Genomic DNA, 14924 nt, shown 5'->3' with positions numbered 1-14924 from the left:
CACTGGAGACTCCTTCCATAAATGTTACACAACCGTCTCCTAGCAGAAAGCTTCACCACATCGACATTTTTTATTATTATTATTATTTTTTTTAATTTATTTATTATTAGTCTTGGATTACGTGGAACGTACGTCGTGCATGTCCGCGTGAACGAGCTGTTACTATAGAAACAATAACGTATCAGAACAAGCGCATTAAAATAAACCTGTGATTTATATGTTAAAACAACTTCTTTTTTTTAAATAATGTCCAGTTGTTCCCTTTTTTCCCCCAAAAAAAGAAAGAAAATGAGACGATGATTGTTATCTATTGAGTTTGAAAATTTGCAAATGAACCGGTTTAAAGTTAAACTGTAAAGTCATTTGCTTATTTTAGGGAACGAGGCCATTTGTGATCTCTAGAAAAATATTACAGCAGTTGAGAACAAAAGAATAACAATAAAATAAAAAAAAAAAACCCTACAGGGTTTGGAGCTGCTCAAACCGTTAGCGCTGTACAAACAAAGCTGACTTTTGTTCCCGTGAGAAAGATGAAATCAGCGCGTCGGAGCGATCAGTTCATGCAAATGAGGCAGAGAAAAGCGTCACACGACTGAAGAGAGCGAGCGACTCACTTGTCGCCGCCGCGGCGCTGCTCCAGGCTGATGGTGAAGATGGCGTGGGAACGGGACGAGGCGGCGTTCATGGCCGTGGAGCCCACGGTACGAGCCGAGTTCCCCGTCTCCAGACAGCCCACCATCTCCTCAGCGGTGGACACCTCGCTCTCCGTCAGACCTACGATCTGCAGCACCACAGCAGCAGCACTTCAGTTTGAGGTCGACGTGTTCAGCATCGATATAAAACGTATGACTAATTCATCAAAGTTCGCTCTTTCTTTCTTTTTTCTTTTTAAATTTCAAACTCACTTTGATGCCTTCCTTTGGATCTTCTCTGATGCTAATAACCGGTTTGTCCTTCGATGTACACAGGAGATCCAAAATCTCTTCATTGTAAATCTGGAAGGGAAAAAAAAAACAAAACGTTATACACTCAGTGTCTCGTTTAATAAAAATCCTGCCTTCATGACCAGAAACTTCCCAGTTCTCACTTGAACAATGCTTTCCGACTTCGGAGTTTCTTAAGAGATCCGACTTCTCAGAATTACGCTTGTCAACATGGAAGGGGCTCGGAGTGATCAAGCCAGAACGAGAAGAAATGTTTAAAATCACTAAACACCAGGAGATGCTTTAATAATTGAAAATGTTAACGAGATTTCAGGTAACAGTGAATCATTTTAGAAATAAATTAAGCCCGAACAAAACAACTCCTTAATCCCAGGTGTGACTTTATAAGGCTGAATTTGCGTGAACACTCCAAACTGGGAAGTAGGAGATTCCGAGTTGGAAAATTCCGAGTTGTCAGCAGGAGTATACACACTTATACTTATACGCCTGCTTGTGAACGCAAATACCGAATCAGCCAATCGCGTGGCAGGATCTCGACGCCTGTAGAGATGATCAAGACATTAATGTAAATGTAAAGACGTTGAATCGTCCAGTCAATCAGGAAAATGATAAAATGTGGAATGACGTCTGGCATCAGATGACGAGATACGAGTAAATATACGCACGTTTAAACATATAGGACATGACTGATCACGTTCCTTCTTCATCCACGTCGAAGTGCGTACATTTTAAACAGCATTAAGACGACGATTCTTTCCGAGCACGCACAAGCAGCGCATGAGAGAATACGACGCTGTGTTTGATAGCTTTAAAATGTACAATATATACGGGAATTACGTACATAACGTATAATAATAACAATTACAACGCACTGATCCGATATCCTGGGATCGGCATCGGAGCGATATCGGCAAAAACGGTGGATCGGATTTCAGAGAGGGGAAAAAAAGGAATGAATTTGAGCCGATCCTTTAACAAATGGAAAGGTTTGGAATTGGAAATGATCATTTTTTCCCCCATTAGTACTGATTTTTATTTATATTTATCCCCTTTCCGATTAGGAATTGCTAGTTGAGGCGACATTTCCTTTAGGGTTTTCCCGAGTAGGAGGTCGGATAATCCGAGTAATAAGCTTTAGACTCACCTCTCTCTCTCTCTCTCTGTGTTCATTTCACCACCAATTTGGAAAGAAACTGCACTAATTTCTTGCAACGGATTAATAAATAAAATGTGTTTTAATTTCTTCCGTAATGAAACACTGTAGAACTCATCGTTCGTTGCGTAAAGCTGTGTTTAATAAACACCAAATTTACTACTTACAGATTTCTAACGTGTTATAATCACGCTTTGTTAACTGCAACACCAGATCTCAATCTCAATCCTCTTTTAAATCTAAATAATTAAGTGATCACTGGAGTAGTCATTGATTAGATTAGATTAGATTAGATTAGAAACGCTTGAATATTGTACACTTTTGCATAAGAGTAACACTGATCTGTGTGAGCGAAAGAAAGGATCGGATACTTGGAAGTTTTGGAGGAATACGATACCTCGAGATAGGACACAGAGAGGAGGAATTCGCAGTCGGTCCTCTTTTCTTTTTCCTGAAAGATTTTCCGAACCACTCTGGGGATGACGCCGACGGTGGGCTCGTTCTCCTGCGCCGAGGTGTAGGTGCCTCCCATGGAGAAGGTCTTTCCTGAGCCTGTCTGGCCGTACGCGAGCACCGTGGCATTATAACCTGCAAATCAAACACATGCAGAACTTACGGAGCGATCACACGACTTACGGCATGCGAAATTTCGTTGGGAATATGGGCGGGAACCGGATACGACATCACGCGGCAAGGCGCTGGGTTTTCGTTTCACGTCATGGATTCCGATGTGCTTCTGTTTTGATGTTGATTTTATATTCTTTTAATCACTCATCACTCAAGTTCATGTCGTTCCAAACCCATAAGACTTTCGTTCATCTTTGGAACACAAATGAAGATGTTTTTAACGAAACCTGAGAGATTTCCGTCCCGCCATCGATGATCCATGTAACCAAAACTTTCAATCTCCACAAAGTTCAGGAAGTTTCTCAAGGTTCTAGCAGCCAGGAAACGCAGACTTTAGCACCATTTTGAAAAGCAAAATCAGCTCAGAACATAACGAACGAAGCTTACATACGGCGTTCCTCTCTTCCTCTACTGTAAACGGCTCAGCGCTCCCGAGTCCAGCTGTATCTCGAGAACGTCCGCTCTCGCGTCAACATCACACGCGTGCGTCGTGGTTCTCTCGTGAATGCACGTCGGAGATCTTTTCACAAAAAATTTAAGATATTTTGTGAATAAAGACTTTTAGTTTTTTTTGCTCACACAAAGCATTCGTATCGCTTCATAAAATCGGGAATAAACCCTTGGAGTCACCTGGATTACTTTTACGATGCCTTTATGAACTTTTTCGTTACATGGACCGTCAATGGAGGGACGGAAATCTCTCAGGTTTCGTTAAAAATATCTTCATTTGTGTTCCAAAGATGAACGAAAGTCTTATGGGTTTGGAACGACATGAAGGTGAGTAACTGATGACGGAATTTTTATTTTTGCGTGAACTACCCCTTTAAAGCGGTGTTGTGTGAAACGGGACGGTGCGACGCCGCTATAATCAGCGCGACACGAGTTCACCAAACTTGAACTTACGCACACGTACGAATGGAACAATTTAGACATTATCATTATCACACTGCTGGTAACGTTTACCCTGACGCTTCCTGGAGGCCACGCCCACTTTCAGGGAAGCGTTTTCCTTTAAGGAAATTCACACAAACCTTTGAAGAGGCCCGAGAGTAAAGGCGAGACGGCCGTGTTGAACACTTCCTCCTGCTCTGTAGTCGGATCAAACACGTAGTCGTACGTGAACGCTTTATCGTTGCCCACAACCACCTGAGGGAAAGGGGAAAAAAACGTAAACACCAGCGTAACTCAGCCTGGAGCTTCACGTCAATACGTACACTCATCAGCCTCTTTAATAGGAACACCCTTTCACCTGCTTGTTCATGCAATTATCCAGACAATCATGTTGTTTTCATGCAACGCATTAAATCATGCAGATACAGGTTTCCGTTAAAGTTCACAAACATCAGAATTGGGGAAATTTTTTCAGAAAATCTTCATCTGGTCTTTTTCCGATCTTCATCTGTCCAGTTTCATCTCCCAGTTTAGCCTCAGAGTCCTGAACAGAGTCCTGTTCTTGCTGTTGTAGCCCATCAACCTTAATGAACGACATGTTCTGGGATGCTTTTCTGCTCACCACGGCTGTAAAGAGTGCTTATTCGAGTTACTAATCAAGCTGAATCATTCTCCTCCTGATCTCTCCGATCAACAAGGCGTTTCTGCCTGCGGATCTGATTCTGATCTGTTGCGTGTGAAAATCCCACGTGATCAGTTTCTGAGATACTCAAACCGGCACCAACGCACAAGCCACGCTCAAAATCACTCAGATCTTCTTCGTGAACTTTAACTAAAACCTGTGATGCGTCTCAATTCGTCTAATATTCGTCCTAAACGGTACCCGAGAATAAAATTAGTGCGTCCCAAATCGTCAGATGTCAAAACGAGGATCCCAAAGATACCAGGATGCTCGAGCATCTGTTTCCGGTAGATTTTCGAAGTGTGGATCCGTGGACACTTTTTCAGCTAATATTACCCACAATTCCTTGCGCAAATTAGGAGGAGGAGGAGGATTGTGACGGGTTTCTTCGCCGAATTCAAGGACGCGTTGTAGAGCGGCGTGAATGACGTAGAAAAATAAATCAAGGGGATGATGAATTAAATGATATGGTATAAATTCGATAAGGAATAACGAATGTGTGGCGAATACGGTGTGTGTTACTAGGCAACAACATCCCAGTACGCGCATTTTGTTCTTTTGCTACACACTCAAAAGTGTGTACTTTTTCCCTTCACGAAGAGAGTACATACTTTCAGCGAACAGTATAAGGTAAGTATGCGAACTGAGTAGACTCTGCACTGGAGCTGCATGATTGCTGTCACGTGATTGGTTGATTGGATAATTGCATGCATGACCAGGTGTTCCTATTATTATGACCAGTGGATGTAGGGGTGAATTAGGACCTGTGGCTCTCCAGGCACGAAGGTTAGACAGCTCTGGCATCCTTCATTCAGCTCTTTAGGAACCAGAGGGCGGCAGCGGAGAGCCACACGGACCAGAATCACTTTGTCGTCCTCTTTAGTCATGCTGAATGAACAGAAAATACAAAACAAACACATTCTGATGAGGTTTTTAATCATTCAGTAACTTTATTTAGCTAGTTATACAGGTAATGATCATGCTAACCTTCATAAACTAGTCCCATTCATTCCCAAACAATAGCCTGTTGTTATATTAACAGCACAGGATAACTTTAAACTCTTTAAACTTCACGCATGAAGTCATATTCAGCTTAAATGATCATAAATGAAGCGAACAGACTTCCTCTGCTTTTTAAAGCACCTACCTGAGTGAAGACGCCTTTTCTTTATTAGCAGGAAACTTGAAAAATGTTCGTCAGTATGTTCTTTAATCCACCTGTACATAAAACAAACTTCCACGCAGTTTAATTAAAATTAACAAAAGAACAACAAAACTCCTTCTCGGCTGCTGTCACTTAAAAATAAAACACAGCTACTGAACAACACAAGCGGCCATTTTGTTTCCCTGCTCGCTGCAGCGGTTTGCTTTCAGTTCACCCGCCACTTTCAAACCAGGAGCTCCGCCCCGGCGTCGTGACGTCACGCTCGCGTCATCGCGCACGCCGTGCCGCTGCTGCTGCCACCTGCTGGTGAGATTGTGCATAACACTTTTGATTGATAGATAGATAGATAGATAGATAGATAGATAGAGTACTGTGTAAAAGTCTTAGTCACATGTAAAGAAATGCTGTAGAGCAAAGACGCCTTCAAAAATAATGAAATTAAATGATTCTACATTAAAAAAAATCCTATAAAGAGCATTAAACAGTAATAAATGAAACAAAGTCGATATTTAATGTGATGATCCTTCACTTTAAATAAATAAAGCAGTATCTGAGGTGCAGTGTGTGCAGTTTTATAAGGAAATGAGCTGGAAGTGTTACTGAGCATCTTGCAGAAGCAGCCACAGTTCTTCTGGAGACTTTGACTGTCGACTCGCTTCTTATTTCTGCAGCGAAACCCAGCAGCCTTCATTATGTTTTTATCTGAAAAGTGTCTCTTATGGAATCTGCTGCTTTCTTTACTGACATACAAACATTTTTCTGTAACATTTCATTTTGTGCTGGAAAACTAATGTTTGGAATCTAAAATGTTTTTGTTCTGAATCAATAATGTAGAAGTCAGAAAATAAACATCTATAACAAAGTTTGTACGGAAAAAAAAGGGGGGTGGGGTGCCAAGACTTTTGCACAGTACTGTATGCGTGTATATATATATATATATATATATATTAGATCAGATTCAACGTTACTGCTATTGTGCAGAGTATGAATAAAGAGCCAATGAAATGCCATTACCATCTAACCAGAAGTGCAAATAGCAATATGTCTCTCTCTCTCTCTCTCTCTCTCTCTGTATGTATATATACACATATATATATATATATATATATATATATATATATATATATATATATATATATATATATATATGTACATATAATATATACATGTGCAGGGTATGAGGTAGAGAAAGTAGAGACCAGCTCAGTGCACATGAAAAGGTGTACAAATATACAAGGTGCATTGGACAGAGATGTGAGGTATATATATCTGGTAGAGAAAGTAGAGACCAGTTCAGTGCAAATATAGATGGTGCACGTAGTAATTAGTCAGTAATATATATATACATACACACACATCTTGTTATAGTGGCACCTGTAAAGGTGAGGGATATAGTAGGCAGCAAGTGAACAGTCAGTTCTCGAAGTTGATGTGTTAGAAGCAGGAAAAATGGGCAAGCGGAAGGATCTGAGCGACTTTGGCAAGGGCCACATTGTGATGGCTAGACGACTGGGTCAGAGCTTCTCCAAAACAGCAGGTGTTGTGGGGTGTTCCCGGTGTGCAGTGGTTAGAACCTACCAAAAGTGGTCCAAAGAAGGACAACCGGCGAACCAGCGACAGGATCATGGACTCCCAAGACTCACTGAAGGCGAGCCCGTCTGCTCCGATCCCACAGAAGAGCTACTGTAGCACAAACTGCTGAAAAAGTTCATGCTGCAGACCGGTCAGAGTGCCCATGCTGGTATGTGAGTTTGTGGGTTCTGCACATTATCTTAGCTGTTCCTAGGACTGCACTCTTCTGGACAGAGACCTCGAATCTGCTGGAGTCGCTCTCCCAGTTTGGGGGTCACAGCCCCTAATGCTCCTGTTACCACTGGGACAACTTCAGACTTCAGTTTTATCTGTATAGCGTATTTAACAATGGACATTGTCACAAAGCAGCTTTACAGAAATATATAAACTCAGGATATACATTTTAAATGTATGAATTTATCCCTAATGAGCGAGTCAGAGGCGATGATAGTGAGGAAAAACTCCCAGAGACATCATGAGGAAGAAACCTTGAGAGGAACCAGACTCCAAAGGGAACCCATCCTCATCTGGGTGACACTGAATAGTGCGATTATAAATCATTCCCTTCTATAACTGTGTGCTACACGGTCAGAAAGTGCAATTGTGTAACCAGGAAATTCATTATAGTTTTAACATGAAGTCTTTTTTGTTGAAGTTATCAACTGCTCACTGATGGAGCCCTGAGTGCAAAACTGAACATCATCCGCAGCCCCAAAGCCACTACAGCACACCTTCACCTTCCACATCTGTTCCAGGTGTTCCTTCAGCCCCTGGTACACCTCGATCTTCTCATGCTCCTTCTTCCTGATGTTACTGTCATCTTCTGCTCTTCATCAACCACCACTCTGCCTGGAGCACAGGATCTTAGCTCTACTTTATATATATATTTGAAAGAAAATGAAAATGAATTTTAAAAAAGATTTTGTGTTGTTTATTGCAGATAGATGTGACAAAATATATCATATTCCTGCATAATATTTTCTACATTTCATTCAGTGCAAGTGTTCCAGCGCTTGTCCGGATTCCTCTAGGGAAAAAAAATTATAATTTATGTCACTTTTAAGTTTTTTTTTTTGTTAAATTTAAACTTCTTTAGACAACAAAAGTCTACACACACAGTCAATCCTAATGAGGATGGATTGAGAGTAGAGCTAGCACTCCATATCACTTTTATCGTAATTTCCGATATCGATATCGAAACCCATCCGATATCGTTTTCTTTAAAAACTACTCAGCTTTAAAATGATTTATTTTTAACTGAAATGCATCGCAGTTAAACTCTTTCACACAAAAATCACTTATATTGTAAATGGAATAAATAGAATAAAATTAATCCTTACATTCCTTTTCCAAATCCAATTCCAACCTTTGTGATTTGTTATTGGATCCGATGTCCGATATGTTTAATCCTTTATCCGATCCAACAGGTTTTTTGTTTGTTTGTTTGTTTTGTTTTGTTTTGGTATTGACCCGATACTGATACTGATACTGATACTGATGCTGATGCTGATGCTGATGGTGAGTATTGGATCAGTGGCATCTCTAACTGAGAGCTCTAAAATATTTTTTTCCAAAATAAAGGAATAAATAACACTAAATAAAATAAAACTGGTGTTTAAACACACTGTTTATCTGCACAAAAGATCACGAATAAGCAAAACATAGATGCGTTAAGAGATTTTGATGGTCATTTAGGAGATTTATACATTACATACAAACAGTTTTATGAATCAGATTATTTTAGTGTAAATGCAACCACACTTTTTATAAACAAGCCCCTGGAATTTTACACACGAGTGAAAGAGAAACTCACAAATGACCCCATGAGATTTGTAGGAAAATACCTTTATTTTTATCGATGGCAGTCACTTTTAGTCATTAACCTTGTACAAGTAAACAATTTAAGTTAATTTAATCTGAAGATATTTTCCAGCACAGCTGAAACTGCTCACTAAAACTAACCATCAGCTTCATAAATCATACATTAATATGACAATAAATGCAAAATAATGCAACAGTAAACTCTTTCACACAGTATAACTCCTAAAGTAAAAACAGATTTGAAGTAGATCTTCATCCAGACAGAAACTTCTGCTGAGTCACATTTAAGAGGCTTTTAGGAATAAATAATTTTAGAGGCATCCTACAATAATTCAGAAAGAGGTCTTTGGTATTTTTAAGACACACACACACACACACAAATATAGCTGTATTTTTCTTTCTTTTTCAGTCATAGAGATGAAATCTATTTACACGATTCAAGTTGAATACTAAAACATCACGAGTGAGAAGTTAAAAACACACCCAGGTCAGTCAGCGCCTTGTAACTTTTTTGATTCGGACGTTTTCTTTGGCAAACCCGGCTGGATTCATGGCTATGCAGGTGAAATTGGTGTGGAAGTCTTTTTGAGAAAGGTCTGTGAACACCACCTTGGTGTGGAGGTACTCCGTCCCGTCATTGGACCTGCAGATACAATGATATAATGTTAAATTAGACATAAAGTTCTGTTTATTTGTGAAGTGCTGTTACATGAAAATAATCCAGGCCCGGGTGGTGCGATCCGGTCTGACCCGAAGTGGATTATTTTCCTTTAACAGCGCCGTCTGAAGTGGTTTATTCCTCTTATACCACAACGATTACAATTTTTTAATTTAATTTTTTAACAAACGGCACATTGAGCAGTTTAACCGTTTGTAGCTACATTTAACGTTATGGGACGTCCGTGAGACGAGTGAGTTCCTGTTGTCGCTTACGTTACAGCAGCGATAAACAGTCGTTCCCTCAACAGCCTCTCTTTTTTTATTTCTTTTGCAATCAATAAGACAAAAAAACACAAAAAACGCAGCTCATCATGTTACTGAGAAACCGCAACGATGCCTGAACTCCTCTGTCCTGAAGATCTGAAGATGTTGGAAAACTTACTAACTGTTACAAAGCGCTGGGACTGGAGACTCCTTCCATAAACGTAGCCTTACAGAAAACTTCACCATGTAACGTTTATTATTATTATTATTATTATTATTATTATTATTAGGGTTAGATTACGTAAAGCGTTCGCCGTACATGTTCCTGTGTATGAGCTGTTTCTATAGAAACGATAACACATTAGAACCAGCGCATTAATATAAACCTGCGATTTGTGTAACAGCCGCAGGAACGACTGTCCGAGCTGCTGTTATAGAAAATGAATCCACGTCTTCTGATTCGTTGTGGTGTAATAGTATATTAGTTGTGAAGCTCAGCATGCAGGAAGAGTCTGCTCTTACTTTTTCTCTGTTTTCGTCACATTGATGTTCTTATAGACCTCCTCTAAAAAGTGGCCGTCAGCCAGCCAGTACACCATCGTCTCGTCTTTCAGTCCTCCAGGGTTCACTTTGCAGGTGATTCTGTAGCTGGTGCCTAAGAAGTGGTGCATCAGACAGGAATATAACTTATAAAGTGTCTTACCTACTGTAAATAATCTGTTATAGATCAAATCAAAAGGAGAAGTGACTCTAAAACAGACAGTGACCTGAACCTTTGTGTGAAGAAGAGGAATACATCTTACCTAAACGTTTGTGTGCTATGTTGACGATCATAGGCGCTGTGACTTCTGTTTCTGCAAAACACAATATTTCAGCAGGTTAAAACTCTTATAACGGTTGTCGATAAGTTAAAAGAATAACTGTTATTGATTTATCAACAGATTTATCAATCTCATAACTCTCATAAATAGAAGAATCCTACAGAGTTCAGAGTCGACAAAACGACTCTCTGAGACACAAAAAGTGACTTTACAGCGACACACACACACACACACACGTCTCAGATGATGAAAAGGATAAAGGATGGATTTATAAAGTGTTTGGGTTCAGGACGCAGGTTTGTAAGTGAACTGTGAGGGTTGAAACGTACTGGGATGAGCCGTGGTGGGAGAAGAGTGGAGCAGCATGACAGCGGTGATGCACACACACAGAGATCCTAAACACACAACACAACACAACACACTTTACACACACAGCAATGACAACAATACATAAACCTCACACCTGAGTAAAAAAAACACACCTTTATTCAATCACTTATTTATAGCTAGACTCCAACAGTGACGTCCTAGCAAGTGAAAATATCTTTTATACACACTTGTACGAAGTATTTCCTATTCCTATCAGATTACAATAAACCAAATATAAGATTATTAAAGCTACTAGACTAAAATCTTTCTATAAATTTATCATCTTTCTATAAATCTATCATCTTTCTATAAATCTATCATCTTTCTAGACATAATTGCTTTAAAAATAACTAAATTGCTAAAACTAACAAGGTTCAAGGTTCTTTATTTGTCACTTTATTTCTCTATGTTTCTTTGTATGTATTTTTTTTTTGGTTCTTTATTGTTTATTTGGAACAATAGAATAAAACTGTGTCAAGCTTGAAATAAGTAAAAATATCCAGAAATATGTTTAATAATCATCCTAAAATAAGGAAAGTTATTATACTGGAGATATTTTCACTCGTTCAGACGTCATTCTTGCAGTGAAATACTAAACTGTAATGTCTGTATGCTTTAGTAAAATAAATATTACAGTCTGTGTGGAAAGAATAAAATGTAGTTATATCTAACACTGAGGATAAACTGACAGGTTACAGACACGGCCGAGTTGTTTGTTTGTTTGTTTGTTTGTTTGTTTGTTTGTTTGTTACATGAGCCACCAGGTTCTCGCGGGGGAAAAAGCTGCCACTCGTCTGTTTTAGTTTTGATAAAAAGACTAGAACATGCACACTTTCTTACTCTTTTCTGCACAAAACATCGTTTTTGTAGTTCAGAAGTCTCATTTTGCACAAATTTGTTCAATGTGGAAATAAAATAAGGCTGTAATATAGAAAATAATAAACATCAGCTTACAATAACTAGACAAAATGGAAGATTTATTAACAGTAAGATCTCTGTTCTTCTTTACTATGAAATCAGTTCACTGACAATTTTAAGAAATACTACTACTACTACTAATAATAATGATAATAATAATAATAATTATAGTAAGGTTGATAAAAATCTAACTTTCAGTAAGAAGATAAAATAAATGATCTATGAAACTATGTGCTTTCTATTTTTTTGGAACCTGAACTCAACAATCTGTCTTATAAAACTGAACAAAAAAAATTTCTCACAGTGAAATGAACTGGATTCAGGACATTAGACAGAGATGAGGAATGATCAGATGATGTAGTTACACATCCAGGAGTGTGATTTATCTCTGCAGTTTGGACTTCACTGAAATTTCTCTCCAAAAAAACCCCCCAACAGTTACACTAACACTTTAAAAGTGAAAGTAAATGGTTGTGGCTCTCTTTCTGGCAGCCACCCAGATAAATAACCAGGACATGAGTGACGTGTTAGATAATGAAGTCATTCATAAATTCATTTTCACTTCACAGTAAAGGTGTTTCAAATAGAAAGTGATGAGAAAAACAGATTAGAGTAGGCACTCTAGTCAAATCCAGAAGTGAATGAATAACAGAAAGTTTAATTTATATAGAACTCCTTTCCAAACAAGACGCTCCTCGAAGATAATCACAAAAGCAACGCAACACAGAGGCAGAAATAAATCAAATCAAAGTGAATAATTAACACAAAATGTTTCCTTCACTGTCCTTTACACGTTTAAACACCACGAGACGAGACTTTAAAACATTTTACAGCTTTATTTAACTGTAAAATAAATTCCACAGATCTTACTTATATTTATATTTATATTTAAAAAGTTATATTTGTATATTTGTATGTATAGCTAATAATAAACAATATATTTATTACTCATCACCTAGAATTGAACTGGATCTTAAATAACTCAAAAACAAGTCTATAAATAATGACAGTGAATCTAATGACAAAAAAAAGCTCTATGGCTTTAATATAGAGTCAAAATGTTCACAATTCAATAATCAGGAATAAAAAAATAATATATAATATATAATAATGTATAATAATGTATAAATAGGGTTCTGGAAATGTCTTCATTTGTCTAGAATGTGTTTAATAGTCGAGTAGTTAGATTATGTTTAAAATCTGTGGAATTTATTTTAGAGTTAAAAAAGATTTCCCTCATAACTGTAAATAAAAATAAAAATAAAAGAAGTTTGTATTAATACTGTATGCAATAACGCCATCTCGACACAGTGACACCTAGCGGACACACGAGGAACTGCAGGCGTCATTAATAAAAGCCAGAAGCAGCTTGTTAAAGAAATAAATCTTTATAGAAATTATTTTAAAAGTTAATTTTTTTCCTTCGTAGTGTTTGATCTCATCCTGAACTACACACAGGTTTATTGTGAAGCCTTCACAGCAAAGACATTTATTCATTTTTAATAGATCTCTGCACTAAACGATAATAATCATCATCTATCTTTTTAAAAAAAAAAAAATTAAAAAGTTATTGAGTGAAAAATCAAACTCGAAGAAACAGAAACATCAGGAGCTTTACCTGAGATGGTGAGAGTCCAGGTCATGGTTCAGGCTTCAGAGCATCAGCACAGAGGCGCCTGAGGTTTTAAACCCTCTCTCTGACGTCATCAGCACTTCTGCTCGTCATAGGGCATGATCGAAACCACAGTGTTGCCATGGAAACACACTTGGGCTTGCCATTGAGGTTGAAACGGTGTGCATCGAGTTTATGCATATTCATGATACACAGAAACGGAGACTCCAGAAAAATCTAGATACAAAATACTCCAAATATTAATTCAGTTTCTTCTCAAAGAACTTAAATAAATAAATAAATAAATAAATAAATAAATAAATAAATAAATTCGTGATAAATTGTGATATCTTTTAAAAATTACTCTAAATTACTCTTAAATACATTTTGTACCTGAAAAATAGTAAATTTGTTTCTACTTTTCAGCGTTAAATAAACATTTATAAATATAAATATATGTACTATTAAATGTATAAATATATTTTATATAAATTATATGTTAATATATTTTAATTGTGAGAGAAAAAAAAGAAATTAATAGAAACTTTATACATTAAATATAAATATGTATATTATACAGCTTTGTTTTTTATTTCAATGTTAAATAAATATTTATTAATTTTTATTTATTTTTTTTAATGTAAAAAAAAGAGATTTATATAAACATATATATATTTCTACATTAATCACATTAAATATAAATATGTATTTTATTGTAATTTTATTTCTTGGAAAATGTTAACATTTTTTTGTCTGTAAAATAATAAATGTTTCTATTTTTCAGTGTTAAATATGCATTTATAAATATTAAATAAATGTATTAACATATTTTTAAAAATATATTTAATTTATTTAATATAAATTATATGTTAATATATTTAAATTTTTAGAGGTAAAACAAGTATTTAACAAAACATTTTTGTATATTAAATATAAATATGTAATTATACATCTTTGTTTCTATTTCAGTGTTTTAATTATTTATTTTAAAAGACACATTAAATATAAATACGTATATTTATACAGATTTGTTTCTACTTTTTTAGTGCGAAATATGTATTTATTTATTTATTTTTTTTAAATAAATAATAAGAATTTTTACATTTATACAAATGCATCTTTATACATTAAATATAACCCAATAGCCTATTTTATATATTTTATAAATATAAAATATTTATATTATATAAAGCAGCGGTTCTCAAAGTGGAGTTCAGGGGTCTGTGATGCTTTATTTATTTTTATTTATTTGTTTATTTATATATATTACAGTGGTGGAAATTAGAACCCAGTTATTATATGCGTTATGTTTATTATTGCTGGAATGTAATGGGATGTGTACAGTAAAGTTTAATAATAATTAAAAAAAAACTTTAATAAATAGCCAAACCATAGCTGTACACATTGAAATAATGAGACGCAACA

At 36.6% G+C, this 14924-nt stretch overlaps 2 protein-coding genes across 2 annotated transcripts in view; both read right to left on the bottom strand.

Annotated features, from left to right (window-relative positions):
* The window catches only part of kif4 (kinesin family member 4), a 24968-nt gene extending 19273 nt beyond the window's left edge, over window positions 1-5695 (bottom strand). The window contains exons 1-6 of the mRNA XM_034311517.2: window positions 5445-5695; window positions 5062-5185; window positions 3756-3870; window positions 2495-2685; window positions 906-995; window positions 615-781 (exon numbers count right to left, since the gene is read on the bottom strand). Coding sequence (XP_034167408.2) covers window positions 615-781; window positions 906-995; window positions 2495-2685; window positions 3756-3870; window positions 5062-5184 — 686 coding nt within the window. The 5' untranslated portion in view covers window position 5185; window positions 5445-5695. The remainder of the gene's footprint in view (window positions 1-614; window positions 782-905; window positions 996-2494; window positions 2686-3755; window positions 3871-5061; window positions 5186-5444) is intronic.
* A 3209-nt stretch (window positions 5696-8904) lies between these two features.
* Window positions 8905-13665, bottom strand: LOC113541734 (interleukin-1 receptor type 2). Its single transcript, XM_026938883.3, has 5 exons — window positions 13506-13665; window positions 10930-10995; window positions 10583-10633; window positions 10302-10434; window positions 8905-9498 (listed from the first exon to the last, which is right to left on the bottom strand). The coding sequence occupies exons 1-5, from the start codon at window positions 13528-13530 to the stop codon at window positions 9348-9350; spliced, it is 426 nt and encodes a 141-aa protein (XP_026794684.2). The 5' UTR covers window positions 13531-13665; the 3' UTR covers window positions 8905-9347.
* Window positions 13666-14924: the final 1259 nt, after the last annotated feature.

This window comes from Pangasianodon hypophthalmus, chromosome 15, assembly GCF_027358585.1.
Source record: "Pangasianodon hypophthalmus isolate fPanHyp1 chromosome 15, fPanHyp1.pri, whole genome shotgun sequence".
Lineage (NCBI taxonomy): Eukaryota > Metazoa > Chordata > Actinopteri > Siluriformes > Pangasiidae > Pangasianodon > Pangasianodon hypophthalmus.
This window is presented reverse-complemented; position numbering and strand designations above follow the sequence as displayed.

What these genes read in the sequence shown, in the direction of transcription:
- LOC113541734 (XM_026938883.3), bottom strand. Translation starts at nt 13,530, where the DNA reads ATGACCTGGACTCTCACCATCTCAG. An exon ending in CTGGACTCTCACCATCTCAG is followed by an intron (nt 10,996 to 13,505) that starts GTAAAGCTCCTG and finishes TTGTGTGTTTAG; the next exon opens with GATCTCTGTGTGTGTGCATC. An exon ending in GTGACGAAAACAGAGAAAAA is followed by an intron (nt 9,499 to 10,301) that starts GTAAGAGCAGAC and finishes TTGTATCTGCAG; the next exon opens with GTCCAATGACGGGACGGAGT.